We start from the raw sequence: 22,642 nt of genomic DNA on the forward strand, positions 1-22,642 counted from the left end.
AAACTACAAAGCTATAATTTTTTAGATAATTTATTTTTCAACTTTATTTAGAGCTCAATACACTTATTTTGTTGGCCTGGAAACATTTCTATACCAGCTATTTTTTTTCTTTAAACTCTTAGAAAATGCATAGACCACTTTCATAAAAAAATTTAACTCGATAAGTGCTTTTCTAGCTTCGGAAATAGATAAAAGTCTGATGGAGACGAGACTAGATCATATGAATATGGTGGTAAGGTAAGAATTCTAAATTATACTGATGAATTTCTGCTATGATTTTAACAAACGTTTCACACGTTTGTTAAAAGCATAGCAGAAACTTGCAAATTATCCTGATGAAACAAAACTTTTCTTCTCAATGATCATGGCCATTTTTCTTTAATTTGTCCTCTGAAACATCGCAGCAGATTTCACTATTAAGCGGAGTTTATATTTACGCCTTATTTTAGTAATCCACCGTAATTACATCCCGCGAATCTCAAAAAACTAAGGCCATTACTTTTCCAACACGCAAAACCGCTTCTGCCTTTTTGGAACATTGGATCCTGGTCGTGTCCACTTTTTAGACTGTACTTTTGTTTCTGGAGTTAAACTCAGGTTTTAACCATGGTCACAAAACATACAAAAAAGTATCTGCCTCAAACAACTCCAAGCAGTTGCGAAAATTTGTCAGTCGATCGCGTATTTGTTCAACTCAAAGAAGCCAAGGCGATTATGTGATGTTTGCCTTCTGTTGAGATGCCAATAGTGTCAGCTATCTTCCTAAAAGTCAATCTATCTATCTATCTATATCTATCTATACCTACTATAATAAAAGAGTAGAAATCTAGTGTCTGTACGTTGCCCAAATTTAACTAAAATCAAGTTAGGGCAATTAGAAATGAGCAATTGAATACGAAAACATTTTTTTTAATTTTCTTGTCTGTCTGTCAGTCTTTCTGTCTGTATGTTCGCGCTATTCTTTGGTTCTACTGAACGGATTTTGATGCGGATTTCACAAATAGATTAAGCATAGTCCAGGGCAACATATAGGCTTTGTTTCATAAAGATCAGATATATAGCAAAAAACGCGAGGCCTTTGGCCGCGAACTTTATTATACACCGGCCTTCGGCCGGGGGTTTGTAATAGGGCTTTCGACCGTGGCTATGGCTGGGCATTTTACCCAAGCGCAAAAAACGCGCGGCCTTCGGCCGCGAACTTTGTTTTACACCAGCCTTCGGCCAGGGGTTTGTAATAGGGCTTTCAACTATGGCTATGGCTGGGCATTTTACCCAAGCGCAAAAAACGCGCGGCCTTCGGCCGTGAACTTTATTCTACACCAGCCTTCGGTCGGGGGTTTGTAATAGGGCTTTTATAATATACTACTATATCATAAAAAAGTTTCCATTAAATTAAAAGCGAAACATAACATCGTATGTGCTATCTTCTGATCAGTTTGAAGGCGGTACCAAGTTAGTGCAGTGTTAATTAAAGCCGTATCTGAAAGAAGTGTCTGAAAATCCAGTTAAAATCTTTATGATTTGAACGGCTTGAATCGAATCGAAATCGAACGGTCGAATTGAGAAACCTCCTCATTTTTCGAAGTCGGTTAAAAATGTATGACGTCCCTAGTATATACTGTTAGGAGCAAACAGGAAAGGCGCCATAATTGGATCTCGCTCCATTCTAAAATTTACCTCGGTCCGGCGCTGCGTACATAATACCTACCTATAACATTTTTTGTTTATTAAACCGATCCTCTGCCCGAATCATTAACAAATCCTGCATAGAATCCATTTGAATTCTTATATTTCTTTACTTAATACAATATTGCATTCGTTTTTGAATGTTTTATCCACGTTTTATCTAATACTTATACGACATCTCGTGGCTTAATTATTATATTTCTGTATTTTGTATGACCATCGGGTCCAGTATTTTGGAAAGGAGGATCCTATTTTAGTATGCAGGTACAAAGATTGGCGGTGTATGGTGAAGGTGGTGTGGTGGTGACACGGGGTTGTGTCACCCGACGTAATCGCCACGAGGATGCGCCTTGTGCTTTGTCCGATCACGACATATTTCATGCAAGCTAGAATTATGTGGATATGACTCTAATATTATAATACAGGTACTACCTACGGACTTGTACCGAATCGTAAATCTATGGGTACTACCGATACACTCGAGATTGAGTAATTTCTGTTTTTTTGAATCATCATGTCCATATGATCACTTACTTAATGTACAAGTTGATTAAGACAACACTTAACATATCAATGAAAACTGCATGAAACTCCGTTAATAAAATTCTTAGTTTAGCGTGAGCAGACAGATAAAAATATGTTTTTCATTCCTTCGTAATATATATTTCTAAATTTTAATTCCTCGTTGGTACAGATACGATTTTCGTGATATAGGTCATTCAAGGTATGAAATAGAAGATTGTCTAAATTAATCGGTAAACTAAAAGCTGCCCTGTATTGTGCAGCTTTTAGCGATGGTGATTGGCGATGAGATAAGATATTTATAGGTAAATTAGTTTGCATTAAAATTACTTTATCTTAGTGCTTACGTGCGTGCTGCGTCATTTTAGTAGTGCTGCAATAATGCTCATCCAGGGATTATATAATGCTCAAATGTAACTTTCCTTGCTTCTACTAAGCTACAAATACCTACGTCTAACTGAAAATTGTGCTAGAAGTTTTTTTATTTAAAAGAACCAGCATCCTTATGAAGTGTAATAAGTAAAAGACATTTAGGTAATAAAAACGAAACAAACATTTTTTATTTATTTATTTATTTAAGCCTTTACAATCTAAATTACATAATATTTATTACAGTTGCTATTAATATTAATATTCATTGCTTTACAGTTAAATTTCATCCCACTGCTGGGCAAAGGCCTCCCCCTTCCTCTTCCATTGTGTCCTTTCCATTGCTGATCGGGTCCAGTATGTCCCTTCAAAGGCAATCAGATCGTCTTTCCATCTAATAATTGGTCTGCCTCTTTTTCTTTTTTCCTCCCTTGGGCACCACGATGTTGTTATGCTACTCCAATCGTCATTTGATTTTCTTGTTATGTGCAAAACATACTAACATACTAACTAAAAATATTATGAAAGGCATGTCCACACTATGATGTTATAATAAGCACACATCAATATTGGCCCTAATAAGACTAGGAAAGGGCAGCGATATTATGTAAATTGTTATCACTAAAGTGAGTAATGATAATTTGTGTCCTATGAAATTATGTTTACCGAAAGCTCATTACTGAAATAAATACATACATATACAAAGAGTAAATAACGTACCTAGGTATAAAATTAAAATAAACCTACCTACCAGTCGAGCGCAGTTGGTAGTACTGTGATTCTCTACAGAGTACTGGGTTCGATTCTGATTCTGTTTAGCCGTGGACTTACTTCGACAGCCTCCGTGGCGCAGTGGTGTGCGCGGTGGATTTACAAGACGGAGGTCCTGGGTTCAAACCCCGGCTGGGCCGATTTAGGTTTTCTTAATTGGTCCAAGTCTGGCTGGTGGCAGGCTTTGGCCGTGGCTAGTTACCACCCTACCTACAAAGACGTACCACCAAGCAATTTAGCGTTCAGGTACGATGTCGTGTAGAAACCGAAAGGGATGTGGATTTTCATCCTTCTCCCAACAAGTTAGCCCGCTTCCATCTTAGACTGCATCATTACTTACCATCAGGTGAGATTGTTGTCAAGGGCTAATTGATAAAGAATAAAAAAAAAACTTAACTAAAAACATGCTAAACGCTTAAAACATTTAAAATCAATTTATTAGACCATCTAAGCGTTCTATTCTCTACTTAGACCATTAATAATCTAAGATTCTCTATCAAACCACGGCCTACGCCCACCCCACTGCTTACAGACAGTCATAATTTGATTCGTTGGATTTATATCCGCCAAGAATAGCAGAATAAATCTTAAAAACAATGAAAACTCGACGAATAAATAATTATAAAAGATGAATTTAATCTAAATTCTAGTTTAAACTAGAAATCTGCGTCAAAATAAATTCAAAATTTCAAAATGACATTGACAGTTGACAAAATGGCAATAATTGACATTTGACACTTGACAGTGACAGTTTGATTTTGAATTTTGAATTTTTGATACAAGTAACAAAGGCTTTAACCTCAAAATTGAAAATAAAATAAAATAATTATTTATTAATCTAATTACTTTAAAATGAGGGAAGTATTTTTATCAAATTGCGAAAAAAATTTTGTGCAAAAAACAATAGCGGAAGGCTACGTAAGTGCGAAACTCTGGAAATGCAAGTTGTAAAATAAAGAACAGCGTCGACTTTCGGTAATTTTATTTAAATTTACTTTTCAGAGATTAGATGGCAGAAATTATAATGAGTGTCGAAAGCTAAATATTGCTTTTGGATCTGAATACGGGAGCTGTATTGTTTCAATCGGGGAGACAAAGTAAGTACACATACAAAATATTCTTTGAACTATAAGTTATATTCTGCCGCTTGGTAAGACATATTGGGATTCCAAAATACATCATGACCATATTGACTGATTACTAATTTTAGAGGAGTCTAGGCTTTCCTATCGATCCATTTCACTTAAGTTCATGTTTGTGTATTTCTGGTCTTTATTATCTAAATAATACACTAGTGGACGCCCTGAGATTTCACCTGGAAATTAAATATAGTTGTGACTCAGAATTAATGTGTTTTCTATTGAAAAATTAATGTTCCTAATCAGTTTTGTAGATTACCCCTTACAGCCTCAAAAACTTTACTTCTTTAAATTTAGTAAAGACGAAAATTAAAATTTAATTAATTTACATTTTAATTTTCATCTTTATAGAGAGATTAAAAATTAAGTCAACTATGTATGAAGGCTTATAGATCAGATAGGAAACAAGTAAAAGGGATTGCCAATTTTAAAAGTATTTTGGCATTTGGTCATTGGTCCTATCATACAACCAAGTGAAGAAAAAAAAATAGACAAGATGTTTTCCAATGGTGACAGTGTTGTCCCTTGTCCCATCTCGTTTGTATTGCACCACCAATCATTGAATTTTGTCTATTTCTCATCACAAGATTCTCACCCCACCAATCATTGAATTCTGTCTATTTCTCATCACAAGATTCTCAACTCAAAAATAATAACAACAGTTTATTTAAAATAGTTTTGCTCCTGGTCATTTTATAATTGAGTGTGTAATAAGATACCAAACTTAAGACCATAAATTGATGTTTCCTTTCTCATTATTTCAGGGTATTATCACAAGTGTCATGTGAGGTTGTCCAGCCTAAGCAAATAAGGCCCAATGAGGGGTTACTGAACATCAATGTTGAGATTAGCCCCATGGCTGCACCACAGTTTGAGGCCAACCGTCAAACTGACCTCACAGTATACCTCAATAGATTGCTGGAGAAATGCTATAAGGATTCAAAGTGTATTGATCTTGAGTCACTTTGTATTGTTGTTGAGGAAAAGGTAAACATAATATACTTATCGGGGAATAATTGATAGGAATAATTAAAAGAAAATGATGTTACATGTATAATAATGTTACGAGTGTCTACTAACAAAGGGCCATGTGCATTATAATAAAGTAAGCCATTTTTTCAGTGACAGTTGACTGTGCAACATTAGTCTTCACTTGATGTTCATAAAAATATAGTATTACCCAGTCAAGCTTTGCTTTGACTTCGGTGCACTTCTTTCCTACCCCACTCTACTCCCAACCTACACCTACCCCACCCTACACCTACCCGTATCCTACCCCTTAAACTTTTCTTAATTTTTCTCTATATGGACCATCCTTGTTCCTCAAGGAATATTATAAAAAAGAATTAGCCAAATTGGTTCAGAAGTTCTCAAGATTTGCACTTAGCAACACATTTCATACATCCATTTATATACTATAGATAAAACAATGTCCTCCGCCGCTACTGTTTCCATGAATGTAATAAAGTAAAAATACCTACTACTAAGTTTTCACTAATTGACTTGAGAGCACATTTACTTGTTTTTATCTTTACTGAACATATAGGGTACTTTTTATTATTCCAATCTATCTGTCTGTTCAAGGTCATGGTAGTAAATAAATTAAATGCCATTTATATTTCCAGGTGTGGTCACTAAGAGTTGACTTGAAAATTTTGAACCACGATGGCAATCTAATAGAATGTTCAAGTATAGCCACCTTAGCATCCATTGCACATTTCAAAAGACCTGACGTCACCCGCAGTGGTGAGAGCATCGTCATCCACACATTAGCTGATATGGACCCCATACCCACAGTTCTATATCACTATCCAGTGTGTGTGAATTTTGCTATATTCAAAAACAAGTATGTATACATACATTAATTTATAATTGTCTGCATAGCTTCTAGCTGTCTTAATATAATTAATAGTTCGAAGCAATGAAAACTTGTACTACCTACCGCCAGTATTTGCATTATAATGCATAAATCAAGTTTGTTAAATACTACTAAGCAGAAACGTAGCCATTTCAACCAAATTAGTTCCCGTTTCCGTGGCAATATGGGGATAAAATATTGTCTATGACTCTCACAAATAATGTAGAAAAAATTATATAATAAGCTTTTGACTTAGAGGAACTGTAGTAACCACCTTGGTATTCTTCATTTTCAGCCTATGTTAGCAGATCATTTTATTTTAATGAAGAATATCCTTCCTCATATTTTTTTTTTTTTTTTTTTGTGTTCAGTTACATCTATCAGTGATCAGTCGCTTGACTATAAACTGAATTTTTCATAGCAGATCATGTTTCTAGTTAAAGGTCACTCCATTAAGTGACTCTTCGTGTTATGGTCCTTTTTTCGGGTATTACTGTCCACCACATAATTCATCCACAGTGGATCGCTTTAGCCTTTTGGTCTTACCAGGCGTGATAAGCAATTTGGCAAGACTATTTGTGTGTTCTTGTAGTCTGCTTTTGTGTTTTATGGCGTACTTTCTTATTTCTTCCTTGACAGTCGGCATTTCAAGATACTCATGCATGTCTGCTGTTTTGGTGAACCAGGGGGCGTTTAGTATTGTGCGGAATACTAGGTTCTGGTATCTCTGGAGTATCTCAATATTGGAGTGACTGGCTGTGCCCCACAGCTCCAAGCCATACGTCCAGATTGGCTTTAGAACACTTTTGTACACGAGTAACTTGTTGTTGAGTGACAGTCTGGAGTGGCGGCCGAGTAACCACATTAAGGATGTAGTGCGAATACGGAGCTCCTCTCTCTTCTTTTTTATGTGAGCCTGCCAGGTTTGCCTTCTATCTAGATGAAAACCTAGATATTTAGCTTCGTTGCTCTGTGGTAGAGTCTCTTTACCAAGTTTTATCTCTGGGCAGTTTTCGGGTCTGAGTGTAAAAGTGACGTGAGTAGATTTGGATGCACTGGCTTTGATTCTCCAAATTCGCATCCACTGGTCTATGTCATTTAGGTGGTTCTGAAGTTTTTGTGATGCCACTTTGGGATTTGTGTTACTACTTAGCGCCGCAGTGTCATCAGCGAACGTTGCTGTGAGGATACCTGGCGTATCAGGCAAGTCAGCAGTATACAGGGTATAGAGCACTGGTCCCAACACTGATCCTTGCGGGACACCTGCTTTGATTTCGTAAAACTTAGAGCTGTCTTCGCCCTCCACGACTTGAAATATTCTGTCTTCCAAGTAAGATTTAAGCAGAGTGTAAATGTTGTGTGGGAAGTCCTTTTTTATTTTATATAGTAGGCCTTTATGCCACACTCTGTCAAAAGCTTGTTGAACGTCTAAAAAGGCCGCCGAGCAATATTCTTTCTTTTCGAGAGACTGTCTTATTTTATTGACCACTCTATGTACTTGCTCGACAGTCGAGTGACCTTCCCTAAATCCAAATTGGTGGTCTGGTATGAGAGCTTCTTTTGATATGTGCGTTTTTAATCGTTGCAGAAGTAACTTTTCGAACAGCTTCGACAACAAAGGTAGGAGACTGATAGGTCTGTATGATGATACCAAGAAGTGATCTTTTCCAGGTTTTGGAATCATGATTATTTGTGATATTTTCCATATCTGTGGATAGTACGACAATCTTAGTATACCATTAAAGAGAGTTGTAAGAAAGACAATAGCTTTTTTTGGGAGATTTTTAAGGACTTCTGCGGTTATTAAGTCGAAGCCTGGTGCTTTTCTATTTTCGAGATGTTTTATGGCTCTCAAAACTTCGGCCGTAGTAAAACTTTTGACAGGAGGACTTAGTTGGAAGTCGCTACATAAGTAATTATCAATCTCCGTTTCATTGTTGTAAGTTTCGTCACTATCGTTTGGCGTAAATATTTTTACCAAGTATTTGGCGAACACCTCCGCTTTGTGCAAGTCTGTTTTTGCCCAGATATTTCCATCTAATTTTAGGGGATGTGATTGAGTCTGCGCACATGTACTCGACTTTGTAGCCTTCCATAGTGAGTACTCTTTATTACCCGTTGGTGACATATACTCTAGCTTGTTCTGAAGTGTTTCATTTTCAATGTCTTTAAGATAAGTTTTTAAGTCGAAGATTGCTTTATGAAGTCTAGTTCTATCTTCTGGTCTTCTCTGAGTTTGCCATTTTCTTCTTAGACGCCTTTTTTCGAGTACTTTATTCTTTATTGTCATTGGTACATTTTGGAGTGCTGTTTTCTTAGTTATTAGCTCTGGAGTACTCAGCCAGCATGCCTTCTGCACTAATTTTGTGAAGTTAATTGTTGCCATTTCAATCTCATCCTCTGTCTTTAGGCGTATGTTTAGGTAAAGGTGATCATTAACATATTCACTAAAAGCAGACCAGTCAGTTTTTTTATTGAAGAGATGTTGTTTAGGAGTTCTTTCAATTATTGTCGTACTGACCGTAGCAATAATAGGTGAGTGGTCATCTGATGTGTCATAGCAGCTTTCTACATTCAAGAAGTGTTCTGTAAATCCTTTGTAGATGAAGAAATCTAGAAGATCTGGTTTTCTATTGGGATCTGCAGGAAAGTAGGTGGGTTCTCCTGTGCTAAGTGCTTTAGCATTGTTTCTGTCCAATGATTTCTTTAGTTCTCTACCCCTTGTCAGAGTGAGCCTGGAAGCCCAGCATTGGTTTTTTGCGTTCCAATCCCCTCCCGCTATGAATCTTGGGCCCAAGGATTTAATGTAGGTTGTGAAATTTGTTTCGAGTATCTTATGCTTTGGGGGACAGTACACAGCACTTATATTAAAAGTACCAACTTTGTCATGTACACATATAGTAGTCGCTTGTAAGTAGTCCATTTGAAATGACGGTGCAACATTGTGCTTGATGTTCTTTTTGACGAGAATAGCAGTTCCTCCGTGGCTTGTGCCGTCAGGATGGTTTGTTGTGTACATGCAGAAGTTTTGTAGCGAAAAGTTTGTATTTTCTGTGAGATGTGTTTCACTTATGAGCATGACATCAATTTTATTTATATTTATTATCGTTGATAATTCTAGTTTGCGCCCTAAAAGGCCATTTATGTTCCATGCTGCTATTCGGAGAGCCATTAATTGGCTAGTTTGTTAATGACTGTGGTTAACAAGCCCATAAGAGTGCTCATTTGTTGGATGAGTATATCTAGCTTTTCAGCTTGTTTTGTGAGTAGATGTTCTAGTTTGTCTAGATTAGTGACATCTTTGTTGGCAGTAGCTTGTGCATATGTTCTTGTTATACCCTTTGGTTGTGTTCTATGATTTTTGTTATTGTAAGTATTGTCTGTATCACGGTTAGTGTATTTTTGGCTTCCTATATCTAGTTCTTCCTTGGTATTTTCTGTTCCTGGATGTGATTCCTTAGGTGTGTATGTTTTATTGTAAATCTTGCTAGTCTTATTCTTATTGAATTTACGGTTTTGAATTTCCAGATAGACGTTACAGCCTTTGTAGTTAGCTGGATGATCACCGAGACAGAGAGCACATTTGGCAGGGGTATTACGATCCTTTTTACTGCATTCAGTGGTCTTATGTGCACCAGCGCACTTGACGCACCTGTACGGCCTCATGCAGTTGTTTTGGGTGTGACCATATTGTTGACAACGTTTACATTGAGGTATAACCTTTTTGCGTTTAGGGTCTTCTATTAATACAATCGTGTTGTAGATTTGCTTGATTTCCTTGGCAGCTTTATTGTTTGGTCCAGGCTCCAAGTTGACAAAAAATGTAGAAAGTGGAATTTTTTCTGGTCCATATTTGGCATTAATAATTTCACCCTTGACTTTGTTGCCAGTTTTTTCTATAGCATCCCTTATGTATTCTTGGGGAGTTGTATGATGTAGATTTTTTATTATTATTCTATATGGTCTGTCACCTTTTGGAGTAAATGTATGACCAATAAGGTTATGTTCTCTGACTATCTGCATCACTTTTTTGTAGACATCATTGTTATTGCAGGTAATTCTCATTTGTGTTTTACTTACTATTTTGTATGAGAAATCAGATTTTTCCACAACTGTCTCTATTAAGTCAGTAAGCTTAGTTACATCCTGAATTCCATATAGAACTACTGGTGGCGGTCGGTTTATTTTTATGGCAGTTTCCTGTTCTTTATCATCTATATTTAGGCCTGCAAATTTGTTGTAGACAGGTACTGCATTTGACTGTGGTGGGGTGGTACTTACTCTCTTCCTTTTATTTTGACGAATTTCAGGCACTGATTGCCATTTATTCTCAGTCAAATTGTTTGTGGCAGTCTGAGTTTCTGTACAATTATCCTCAGATTCTGTTTTGTCGGTTGGCGTTGAGTCTCTATTCCGGTTTTTGTGAAAGAAGCTGTGATGAAAAACTTGCTGTGTCAGTTTCCTTGAAGTTTGTTCCTTATTAGGGCGATTTTGCTGTATGTCCTGTGATGTCTGCTTCTCCGTTGATGGTGGGGTCCTCTGTAATCCTTTTCTTCTGAACGGGTCTTCGTTTTCTTCTTCATATTCTTCATTCTTCTTATCTTTCTGACTCCTGTCATCTGTTGGTGATTTGGGTGTGCGGAATTTGCCCCCCCCAGAATACGCGGGGCAGACTGACGAATCAGTGAGGGATTCTCCTTCCGCAGTGCGGTCGGTACCCTCCTGGGGTAGTTTATAAACCTTTGTTTGTTCCGCCATCCAAATGGTTCCCCAAGTTTCCCCCCCTGTTTGGCCGTTTGTATTCAGAGTTGGCCTTCTCCTAGATGGATTACCAGCCAAGGTTGACGAGGCCCATCTCCCCGAGCAAAGAACATAGTTTATAGTGGCGGCTCTCACTCGCCACTGACGTTCATCTTCATCGAGTTTTACGCCATTTGTTGGGGTATACTCCGCCACAAGCTCCCCAGCGACCCTCCGATGAACCGCTCCCTGTCCGCAACTGCTTATTGGGTATTCGCAGCTAACCCCCATATCTGAGGGCCGTTTCGCTATCCGCAACCTGCGACGCGTGTGGTGGCATAGAGCTCTGCCCCTGGGAATTGTCGCCCAGAACCACAACTTCCTCATATAGCTTGGCAAATTCGTTGGTAACACTCCCGATGGTCGGGCCGGGGGGCGTGTAGCGATGAATGAAAAAACCATGACTGATGCACCTCAATTCCCCGCACGCACGATTTTACACCCGCGCAGTCTTTTCCCCCGTCGCCCGCTTATCAAGGGTGTGTCATCAACGAATTTGCCAGACTATAGGAGAGAGGATATAGATATTAGACCCTTCACACTACTCCTATGTGGATTATTGATCTTTATTTATAATATTAAATTAATTAAAGTCAACAACTATTAGATGCTAATGATAGTAACTTGGTACTGATGGCTTAGAAATATTGCGTTTCTTCTAATGATTTCTACATAGCAGCCCAATAATAAGCTGAAGATGAAGATTAAGAGCTGTGATAGCCCAGTGGGTAAGACTACTGCCTCTGATTCCAGAGAGTGTAGGTTTGAACCCGGTCCGGGGCATGCAAATCTAACTTTTCAGTTGTGTGCATTTTAAGAAATTAAGGAACAAACATCGTGACAAACCTGCATACCAGAGAATTTTCTTAATTCTCTGTGTGTGTGAAGTCTGCCAATCCTCATTGGGCCAGCGTGGTGGACTATTGGCCTAACCCACTCTCATTCTGAGAGGAGACTCGAGCTCAGCAGTGAGCCGAATATGGGTTGCTAATGTATGTATGTACTGTTGTGATGATTTTTATTTATTACAGTATACTGATATCAGACCCAAGTTACATAGAGGAAACTGTGTGTACAAGCACATCGGAAGACGGAACCAACACTGGGGGGTTGCTTGTGGTGGGGATGAACCAGTACAAGGAGATGTGTCTACTAGACCTCACCGGAGCTGCTATATACAACTCCAACATTGTACACAGAGCCATACAGAGTGCTGCTGAAAGATGTAAAATGGTGGTTGATTTGGTCAAAAAGGATATCATGACAGATGATAATTTGAGGTAAGACACAATTCGACTACTTTTTTACCTATCTGTGGGAAGGGCAAAAGGAAAGATTTATAAAGATTTTGCTGAAATAATCATGGTGGTACTTTTCTTATGGTTAACTCTTTCAGAGAGTCCTATTGCTCTTTTAAGCACTTCAGTTTTATTCAACAAATTAACACTTCTCTTCAAAGTCAATCTATACTAATACTAGCGGACTCGCTCAAGCTTTGCTTTGACTTATTAATTTATTTATTTGCACTTCTTCCCTATCCCTACCTTACACTACCATACTCCTACCCCTACCCCTACCCTACCTCTACTCTACCCCTACCCTACCCTACCCTACAACTACCCTACCACTACCCTACCCCTACCCTATCCCTATACCATAAATCTACCCTACCACTACCCTACCCTACCCCTACCCTACCCCTACCCTACCGCTACCCTACCCCTACCCTATCCCTATACCATACCCCTACCCTACCACTACCCTATCCTAGGATTTAGGGGTTTGAAAAATAGATGTTGGCCGATTCTCAGACCTACTGAATATGCACAAAAAATTTCATCAAAATCGGTCGAGCCGTTTCTGAGGAGTTCAAGTTCGAACACCGCGACACGAGAATTTTATATATTAGATTATAAAGCTGAAGAGTTTGATTAAACGCGCTAATCTCAGGAACTACTGGTCCGATTTGAAAAATTCTTTTAGTGTTAGGTAGCCCATTTATCGAGGAAGGCAATATATTATCCTCGTATTCCTACGGGAACGGGAACCACGCGGGTAAAACTGCGCGGCGTCAGGTAGTCTGAAATAAAGTTATATACTATCTCGCTGCTATCTGTTTTTTTTTTTTTATTATTTTTTTTATTTTTTACAAGTTAGCCCTTGACTACAATCTCACCTGATGGTAAGTGATGATGCAGTCTAAGATGAAAGCGGGCTAACTTGTTAGGAGGAGGATGATGAGGGTGGTAATTAGCCACGGCCGAAACCTCCCACCAGCCAAATATATATATAGTAAAATATATATAGGTATAGTAGAAGAAGAAGAAGAAGAAAGAATAAATATACTTTATTGTACATTAAAAGAAAAATAAATAATAACCTATAATAACACTTAGAAACTAATGTACAAATGGCGGTCTTATCGCTTAAGAGCGATCTCTTCCAGACAACCACTGTGGAAGAGAAAAAAAAAACGTAAGCACCGATTCAGGTATACGCACACAAAAAATAATACAAAGTTAAGTAATTTAAATACATAAATAATATGCAATAATACATAGTAATAATACAAACAGACTATACTTGACTACATCATACATACATACAAAGAAATACATATATACATACATACATACACACATACACACATACATACATGAAAACCTGCAAAACATAAAAACAAGACGGCATCTAAGGGAAGACACAAAAGAAAAATAAATAAACAAAATAATTCAAAAATAATAGTAGTGTATATTATATCGAAAATAGTAGATTGTTATACAAGGGGCTAAAAAGACCTATTATATACGAGGTATTTTTAGGGCCCGAGACGAAGGCGAGGGCCGCCTAAATAGAAACCGAGTTTATAATGGGTTTAGCCCCACGTGTTACACTCTGCTTTTCACTACGATTGCGAGAAAATAAAATAGTTTAGTACAATACTCAATGATTTATTTTAATTAAAAATTAAATGTACAAAGTCTACAATTTTGGATATTAAGGGAGATGCTTTTACCCGGTAACATAATTTCCGACTACTTTAAAGATGAATAATGAATATATGAGGTAAACGTGGGAGATAATAGTTTAAAAAACTCCTTTCGTAAGTGAATCCATTCGTTGTTGTTTTCTTCACTTATTAAATTTTTCGTAGGTATCGTAGGTAAGTATTTAGGTAAATGCGTCTCGACTTTGATGGTAACAGATTGAAAATTTCATCCATCTCCAAATTAGGATCACCACTCTCACTAGATGAAGACAACAATAACAATTATTGTTGAAAAATATGTAAGTTACAGTCACAAATTGACAATGAATTTCTAAAAAAAATCAAGTGTGTATTATTCACGCCAATTGTTTTTTAAATTCTCGCTTTTTAATTTTATTTTTTTCACATGAGAAAAAGGCAAAGGTATACACTGTAAAGTCCCATGTCTTCAAATCTCGCTCTATTCGCAACTCAATAAAAATTAAATAAAAAAAATGAACGCATTCCAAAGACAAGAACGCTGCATTTCATTCAATTTTAAAGTTTTTTATTTATTTTTCAAAACAATCAGGGCATTACCTATAGTGATTTTATTATCGAATAAAACCTCCTCCGTTTTATAGTAGGCTATTACTCGTAACAGACAAGAATTTAAAAAACAAAATTACTTTAGCCCCTAGAGGCTAAAATGCTTGTTTAGCCCCGCTGTGGAGTGGTAATATGACAGTGTTTTTGAGCAAGAGTAATGAAAAAAATATTATGTGATTAACACCAATCCTTAAGGTATCGAAGTAGGCCACGAGCCTAATTTGTAGTCATTACAGCTTGAAGGTTGGGCCAGTTATTGCACCTAATAAGCATATAAGTAGTTGGCGTGTGTTGAAAATGCATAAGTAGCTTTATAGCCGTGTGTATAGGTATATATTTGTCCCTTTTAACTATAGGTACCTACAATAATGAATTTGTAGTAGGTACCTACACATTTCTGTACAGGTATTTTAGAGTCATTCGATCGATCAATTGAAATTATAATTTTTACTGATTCTCGTGTTAGGTACAGTTTTTAGGGTTCCGTAGTAAACAAGGAACACTTATAATTTCGCCATGTCCAAAAAAAATTAAGACTATAACTGCCTTCTAGACGTGATAACTGATAACCCAACGAGTACGACCTCTGCCTTCGATTCGGAGGGCGTAGGTTCGAATCCGGTCCATGGCATGCACCTTCAACTTTCCAGTTATGTGCATTTAAGAAATTAAAGGAAAAACATCGTGAGGAAACCTGCGTACCAGAGAATTTTCTTAATTATCTACGTGTATGAAAAAAGATAGATTACCTAACTTAACAAATAACAATACATATCTACCTACTTGGATTTCCATACCTCCTGTAGGTATTGTATAAATATGTTTCCTTTGCAGACAAAAAAGGACCAAAATAAACTTCGCTGACATCATAACTACAGACCACGCACAATCGCTGTGTGCAAAGGATCTTTGCATACGTCTCAAGAACTTTACCATTAATGACATAGAGATGGAAGAGGAAACAGATGTATCAAAGAGTATAGATACTGATGACAATACCGCGCTGAGTAAATATGATGGTAACTAGTTGCTATTTATTTTTTAAATACTATTACTTAACTAATAATGAACCGTGATAGCCCAGTGAAATGACCTCTGCCTCCAATTCCAGAGGGGCTAAGTTCGAATCCGGTCCGTAGCATGCACTTCCAACTTTTCAGTTGTGTGCATTTTAAGAACTTAAATATCGCGTGTCTCAAACGGTGAATGAAATCATCGTCAGAATCGTGAGAATTCTCAATGTGTGTGAACTATTAACATATCCGTTCTCATTCTGAAAGGAGACTCCTGTTCAGCAGTGTGCCGAATATGAGTTGATAATGATGATTATCTAATAATACTAATTTAGTGGTAATTTTCTACTGCAAGTAGCTATTTAGCTATCTATCTAATATATTAAATTGATTTTAAAAACTTCATTAATTAAAAAAAAACAGTTTAATTTTTATCTAAACATGTGATTCATCATTATCACATACATAATAACAAAATCGAGAATTTTTGTGGATAAAAATTTATGTATTTAATTAATTAATAATGAGTTTAAGGTTAAAACTCATTATTACGCCTCGTATTACGTAACTAAAATGCCTTGCTTACCGCGTGCCTCGCCGCCCGCTTGCAAGAAATGGCCCTACGTCACTTCTTACTTCGCATGTCCGAGGGGGTCCGAGTCCGCTCACAATTGTCCACTAGGACATTTGTGAGTTTTATTAAGTTCTAGGACATTGTTGACGTAATAGTGAGTTTTGAGCTTTAGGAACTTTCCGACGTCACTATTAATGGCATTTTTCCTTATTTTTCAGTAGTACCTTCCTTGCCTCAGACAGTGGAATTAAAAGCAAAGAAGGGCGCATCAACATGGATAGATATATCGTCAGAATCTGATGAAGACTAGCATACTTATAGAAAATCATTTTTACAGACCAGACTCTGATGTCTGAATGTTAAGACTAACAAACATTTGTGGGATAACAATATTCATCTGCATTATTTGCTGCTAAAGAATGTAATAAATATTGGAATTTTTTAGAGATTTTGTTTCAATTATTTTGTAACATAGAATAAATAAAAAGAAAACGCAAGTGTGACCCTTGGCAGTAGAAGCTGAAAAAAGAATAATAATTATAACTAGAAAATTCGTATTTTTGATGATCGAGCCATTAAGTCCGTGCAAGTAAAATACTGGCAATAAAATGGTATCGAAAGAGGCTTGTGGTTTAGCAAAAACTTGAATTTTCCGAAAATATTGAATATGTAGCGAAATTTCCACGAGCACCTATTCTTCGAATGTCAATATTTTAAAAATCCTTCAATTTATGATGTTATTTCTTTAATACATAAAATTTTCTGCAAATATTCTTCAGAAAACAAATAAAACACATGTTTGTTAAATAAAATGTAATAAAAGATACATTTTATAATTTAATGCTATTAAATCTCTCTTAAATATTAATTAGCATTGCATTTCCCTTTGTCAATAAACAATCATAACATCTGATAATGATAAATGTTCAAAGTATATACAATATACATAGATTGTCGTCTACTTACATGAGAAATAAATAGTGGATATTATATTGAGATAATTTCATTATTTCTATGTTAATTCATGTAATATAGATTGCTCATACATATAGTAGATGTCACATAATAAAAGCGCTACAATATTGTTGTGTTATGAACAGCAAAAGTGGAGAGATTTTAAAATCTAATCAGTTTAAATCCTATAGTATTGTGCTTACATTTATTTTACGTAGTCGCCAGCAATATTAATAATTTTATAGAACTAAGATATTATAGTATGACCCAAAATTCATCTTTGAGAAAGTTATTCATGTTATATAATTTATATAGATATATAGACATGCCTACAAGAGCTATTTTTTCAAAATTTCTATGAATCTTGATTTGGTACATAAATGCTCTTTGATTTCATTTACCACATCATGCTAATACAACACATCTAAACTTGTAAGGTAAAAATGATGTAGGTACATACAACATGTCCAAGTATCACATACAATAAAACAGTCAATGTTCTTTTCATGTGACATGAGGTACACATTATTTTAATTATACATTATTTTATTGACTGATAATAATTATCTGATATACTTACAACAAGATTTTAAAAAGGCATTCAAAGAAAGCTTTTTTGTAAAATATTTACAGAAATCAAATATAGTTTAAAATATTTGAATAAGTGAATGCAAGGCATGTCAATAGTTTTTAGTTTTATATTTAATGTTAACGCATAGCTATGATTGCAAGTGCCTCACAATTATCCCCTGATGTGATATTGATCAGGTCAGTTTTATAAATTCTGATGATAATTAATGAGAAAATTTAATTAACAGGTTGCTGTTTTTGATAATAATTTATAATTTTGTCTTTGTGTTAACTGTTGCTGCACAAAGAATAATAAAAAAAAAATTTAATAGAACAGACACAGAACTAAATTGATATAATGTAATACGGACTTGCATTTTAATATGTTTTACTTGAAATATAAAGAATAGCCTTTTTTGACTACTATATTAATTACAATACAGCAATGATTATGTGCACCTAAGTGAATGTCCTGTTGTAAATGAATTTCTAAAATACATATTATTATTTTTTATTTAATAGTATAATACAATAATGTAAAAACCAAGATTGTCCATTGTTTTTTATCCACTCAAGGAACAATACAAACCATATTTGCCATGTCATAAAATATACTAAAAAGGGTAATATGGTATTATGGTATATTTGGTATAATATTATAAAGAGGTAAAGTTTGTAAGTTTGTAAGTTTGTCACATTTTTTAAATGGGGTAATCTTCGGAACTACTGGTCCGATTTCAAAAATTCTTTCACCAGTAGAATGCTACATTATCGGAGAGTGCTATAGGCTATATTTTATATAGGTATCATATATATTAGCCGAGTTATCACAGTTTTTGTCATACAGGTCGGACCGAAATTCATCATAAACAGACTTATGCGCATGCGCTGCCTTATCCATTGTGTAAAATTGAAATCAATGTATGGAGGCTTTATGTACCTTTAAAAGTTCTACAAAAAAGTCCGCGACACCATATATCTAACTTCTCTATATTAGCAGATATAGTACCTTTTGTGTTTTAAAAATTATAAATTTTATATAATTAGGTTTGCGTCATTATTTATGCTACTTAACTTAAATCCTTATCAAAATAAATTATTTAATAATCACAAGGATATTATGGAGTATGTTAATTAGTTAAATAGATTCGGAGATAATACAAAATTTCTAAAAGACGCAGAAATTCCGCTACATGACGCCCAGCGCTTTCAATTACGTAGTTCCCGTTCCCGTGTGAATATGGGGATCAAGCATAGCCTATCACACTCGCAAATAACGTAGCTTTCTATTGGTAAAACAATTTTCCAAATCAGTCCAGTAGATCCAAAGATTACCTCCGACAACCACACAAACTTTACCTCATTATAATTTTAGAATAGAAGTCGCTATTTCCCTTTGTCATCGCACCACGCTCATAGGGCTGGACCGATTTTGCTAAGGGTACGGGTAAGGTAGGGGAGGTATAGGGTAGGGTAGGGCAGGGTACGGGTAGGGTAGGGTACGGGTAGGGTAGGGGTTGTGTAAGGGTAGGGTAGGGGTAGGGTAGGGGTAGGGTAGGGGTAGGGTAGGGGAGGGTATGCCTAGGTTAGGGCTAGGTAGTGGTAGGGTAGGGGTAGGGTAGAGGTAGGATAGGGGTATGGTAAGGGTAGGGTAGGGGTAGGGTAGGGTCAGGGTAGGGTTAGGGTTAGGGTTAGGGTAGGGTGAGGGGTGGGGTAAGGGTAGGGCCTACCCCTATCCTAGCACTATCCAAGGGGTTGGGAAAGGGAAGATTACGGGTAGGGTAGGGTACGGGCAGGGTAGGGGTAGGATACAGTTAGGGAACGGGTAGGGTAGGAGTAGGGTAGAGGTAGAAAGTTTGTACGGAAAGTCCTTAATTTTTCTAGGTACATTTGTAAATGTAAAATGATAAGCGGACTATTTATTAGGTATAAGTTATAAAACTTTCCAAATAGAATGTGAAATAGGGGTTGAAAGTTGACATCGATTTTTACGCGGACGAAGTCGCGGGCGTCCGCTAGTATGGTATAATATTCAAAATAAGCATGTTACCATCTTAGACTGAATTAATATAAACTAAATGAGATCATAGTCAAGTACAAACTTACAACTAAGCATGAACAAAATCCTAATGATAAATTATATTAGTAATTATCCATATTTTAGTAGAAATGTCAAAATTGTTCTTCCTTTTAAAGATGTTATATTATATTGCAACTGGGCAACAGCTATAGGGTCAGGGAGTTAAATAGAAAAGCCTTCTAAAAGACACTAATAATATTATTATTATTTAGGATTTTGTGTATGTAGCCTTTTTAAATTAATTGAAATTAACTGTTTTTTTTTTTAAATTTTTACCAATATATCTTGGAATAGACTAATTCAACCAAAGAAACTGTCTTCAGTTTTATTTATTATCAAGTAGAGCTGTGCACTAAGTCCAAACTGCTGAATCATATAACTAAGATCATATTGAAATAAAATAAAGAGTTAATTGGTTTTTGAAAACTATGATTGCATATGGTTGCTGCAACCATAATACAACACTAATAATATATTTTAAATATTATGAATGCTCTTGAGTACTCTCACACATAATGAAAACTTAATTACCATTTCATTTATACCACTTTGCTTAAATTCAACTTGACATATGGCTGATTTAAGTTTTACCTTTATATACATAAACATATAGTATATATGTTTAATTATATATCCATATATAGGTAGATGCAATTAAATACATAATTAGTCTTAGTTTTAGGTATTTTAATTTAATTATCTATAGTCCATACTATATATAATATATATACCCATGTCAAATTTTAAAACAGAAAGAAGCATAAGAGATCTGATTAAAATTAAACAGTGGACAATCTCATGAATGCTGATTGTAAATTTAGGAAGAGAAACCATCTAATTAAATTTTACATCTAATATTTAAAACTACATTTCATAAATTAAATTCACATAACACTACACAGAGTCCGAGTTTATGCCATTTTTCTGGTCCAACTTATTGCCATTAGTTTTGACCATATAAATAAAATATGCCATTACATCTTTTTCATTCACGGGCAATGACTTGAAATGCTTCTGTATCACCTGCACATAAAAAAAATACTTTTAATTGAGAATTCGAAGTAAATGTAAAGTGAATGTTAAAAAAATTGGATTTACTTATTGTATTTTATTTATAAAAATTATTATCACAATTCCTATAAAGTTTTAACCTCTTGCCTCTCCTCTCACTCTTTATGGAGAGATTAAATCTTATTAAAATTGTTTCATCTCAAAAAATGCACCTAAAATTTTAGGGCTGTATAGACTAGGGCAGGCCTTATAGACTAGCAGACTCCCCACTGTTTTAACTGCTTCCCAGTCCTGGAGGAATGACTATAAAATATAACATATGTTTAATTTATGTTTGGAAGAATTTTTCATATCAGTCGTAGTTTGGGAGTCAAAGTTTAAAATATCAAATTGTACCCCTAGAATAATTATACTATTCAGATTATAAGCTGAATATTTAACACAGATTCTGTAGTTTGTCAGTATTATTTACCTTTTATATATAAAATATATAAGCTAATGTGATGTATTATTATGACAGAATAACTGCAGTAAACAAAAATAACTTACTTCAGCCAATTGAGCTTTGTTCAGTCCAGGCCTAGTGGGGACTTTGTAGTGTCTTTTATACCTCCTCAGGGTATTCACCTGCAGCTGGAACCAGTCAACATCTGGCGTGTCCATCTCAGCTTCATTGCTGTCATCCTCAGAGTCTTTGGGCCTCCTTTGCTTTGTCCTCGCACATTGTATCATTGTTTTGTGGTAATCACATATGTATGTGTGCCTTGCCTTTAATAAAAAAAAATAAGGAGCTTGTTTTTTTATTTGTTTTGATTATTTTTTAAAAATAGAATATCTATGTTTGCATGTATGGAATGATGAATGAAATTTAGAGGGCACAAAAATGGTACATACCTGAGGGTCTATGTTGAGTTTGAGCCTCCGCTGCGCCACAGTTTTCTGTATGCGTTTGCTGTAGGATGCGTTGCCCGCAGGTCGCCTGCAACGCTCGTTGTCATCCACAAGGCAACATATTTGATCGGAATTACCTCTAGAATCTTCTTCCCCTGTGCTGAACCCGTTGTTCATTGGGTACTCGCGTTGAATCATATATAACAGATAAACTCGAGTTTCACGCAAGGCCTCGCTCTGGGCGATGCAAAATACTTTTGACGTATTCAAGCCTCAGCGTTGAGGTTATGATAAGTGAAAACACTGATCATTTCGGCGAAACAGTCAATTAATATCATATCAAAAGCACCCGGCAACAGCGTCGGTAAACCGCATTCGATTTACAACAATAGAGTTTTTCCAATCACTGCACTTTTACACGAATAATGCAATTGTTCTTGACTTTGTTAATGAAGCTTTCGCTATAATTCCTGGATTACGCGACCCTTAAAGTTGTTATAGTAACACAACCCCGCAGAACTCTTCCCTCTTTAATATTTTCTTAAACCAGCTGTTCTTATTTTGCCACTTAATCACAAAAATACAATTTTGCCACAGATCGCCATTCAAGTATACGTCCCGTCACCTTTGAAAACGCAATAGCAATAGCATTTCTCATTCTCACACAGTCAAAAACACCAATACCGACCTAAAATTCTTTGTGAAAATAAAAACAGTTTTCAAATGTGTGCATGAAGATGCTATATCGTATGGCAAGATAGCTATACGTAAGTATAAACAAAAAATAAAGCCCAAGCAAAATCACCGATTGGTCGATGAAAGGCGCG

General features: G+C 35.9%; 2 protein-coding genes across 3 annotated transcripts; one reads left to right on the top strand and one right to left on the bottom strand.

Annotated features, from left to right (window-relative positions):
• Positions 1-4,105: 4,105 nt before the first annotated feature.
• Positions 4,106-16,755, top strand: LOC112049278 (exosome complex component RRP45). Of its 2 annotated transcripts, none has more exons than XM_024087113.2 (7): positions 4,106-4,266; positions 4,351-4,445; positions 5,252-5,474; positions 6,113-6,333; positions 12,177-12,425; positions 15,557-15,741; positions 16,528-16,755. In XM_024087113.2, the coding sequence occupies exons 1-7, from the start codon at positions 4,201-4,203 to the stop codon at positions 16,617-16,619; spliced, it is 1,131 nt and encodes a 376-aa protein (XP_023942881.2). In that variant the 5' UTR covers positions 4,106-4,200; the 3' UTR covers positions 16,620-16,755. The 2 variants fall into 2 exon arrangements, with proteins under 2 accessions (XP_023942881.2, XP_023942882.2); XM_024087114.2 differs by having other exon boundaries at positions 16,531-16,755.
• Positions 16,756-17,107: 352 nt separating this feature from the next.
• On the bottom strand, positions 17,108-22,536 carry LOC112049279 (histone deacetylase complex subunit SAP30 homolog). The gene is made up of 3 exons (XM_024087115.2): positions 21,819-22,536; positions 21,474-21,692; positions 17,108-20,936 (listed from the first exon to the last, which is right to left on the bottom strand). Exons 1-3 carry the CDS (start codon positions 22,011-22,013, stop codon positions 20,808-20,810), a joined length of 543 nt encoding a protein of 180 aa, XP_023942883.1. The 5' UTR covers positions 22,014-22,536; the 3' UTR covers positions 17,108-20,807.
• Positions 22,537-22,642: the final 106 nt, after the last annotated feature.

This window comes from Bicyclus anynana, chromosome 6, assembly GCF_947172395.1.
Source record: "Bicyclus anynana chromosome 6, ilBicAnyn1.1, whole genome shotgun sequence".
Classification (NCBI taxonomy): domain Eukaryota; kingdom Metazoa; phylum Arthropoda; class Insecta; order Lepidoptera; family Nymphalidae; genus Bicyclus; species Bicyclus anynana.

Coding starts and splice junctions, on each gene's coding strand:
- LOC112049278 (XM_024087113.2), top strand. CDS start 4,201: ATGAGGGAAGTATTTTTATCAAATTGCGAAAAAAATTTTGTGCAAAAA. Junction 5,475..6,112: donor GTATTGTTGTTGAGGAAAAG/GTAAACATAATA, acceptor TTATATTTCCAG/GTGTGGTCACTAAGAGTTGA. Junction 12,426..15,556: donor ATGACAGATGATAATTTGAG/GTAAGACACAAT, acceptor TTTCCTTTGCAG/ACAAAAAAGGACCAAAATAA.
- LOC112049279 (XM_024087115.2), bottom strand. CDS start 22,013: ATGATTCAACGCGAGTACCCAATGAACAACGGGTTCAGCACAGGGGAA. Junction 21,693..21,818: donor AACTCAACATAGACCCTCAG/GTATGTACCATT, acceptor TTTTTATTAAAG/GCAAGGCACACATACATATG. Junction 20,937..21,473: donor ACAAAGCTCAATTGGCTGAA/GTAAGTTATTTT, acceptor TTTTATGTGCAG/GTGATACAGAAGCATTTCAA.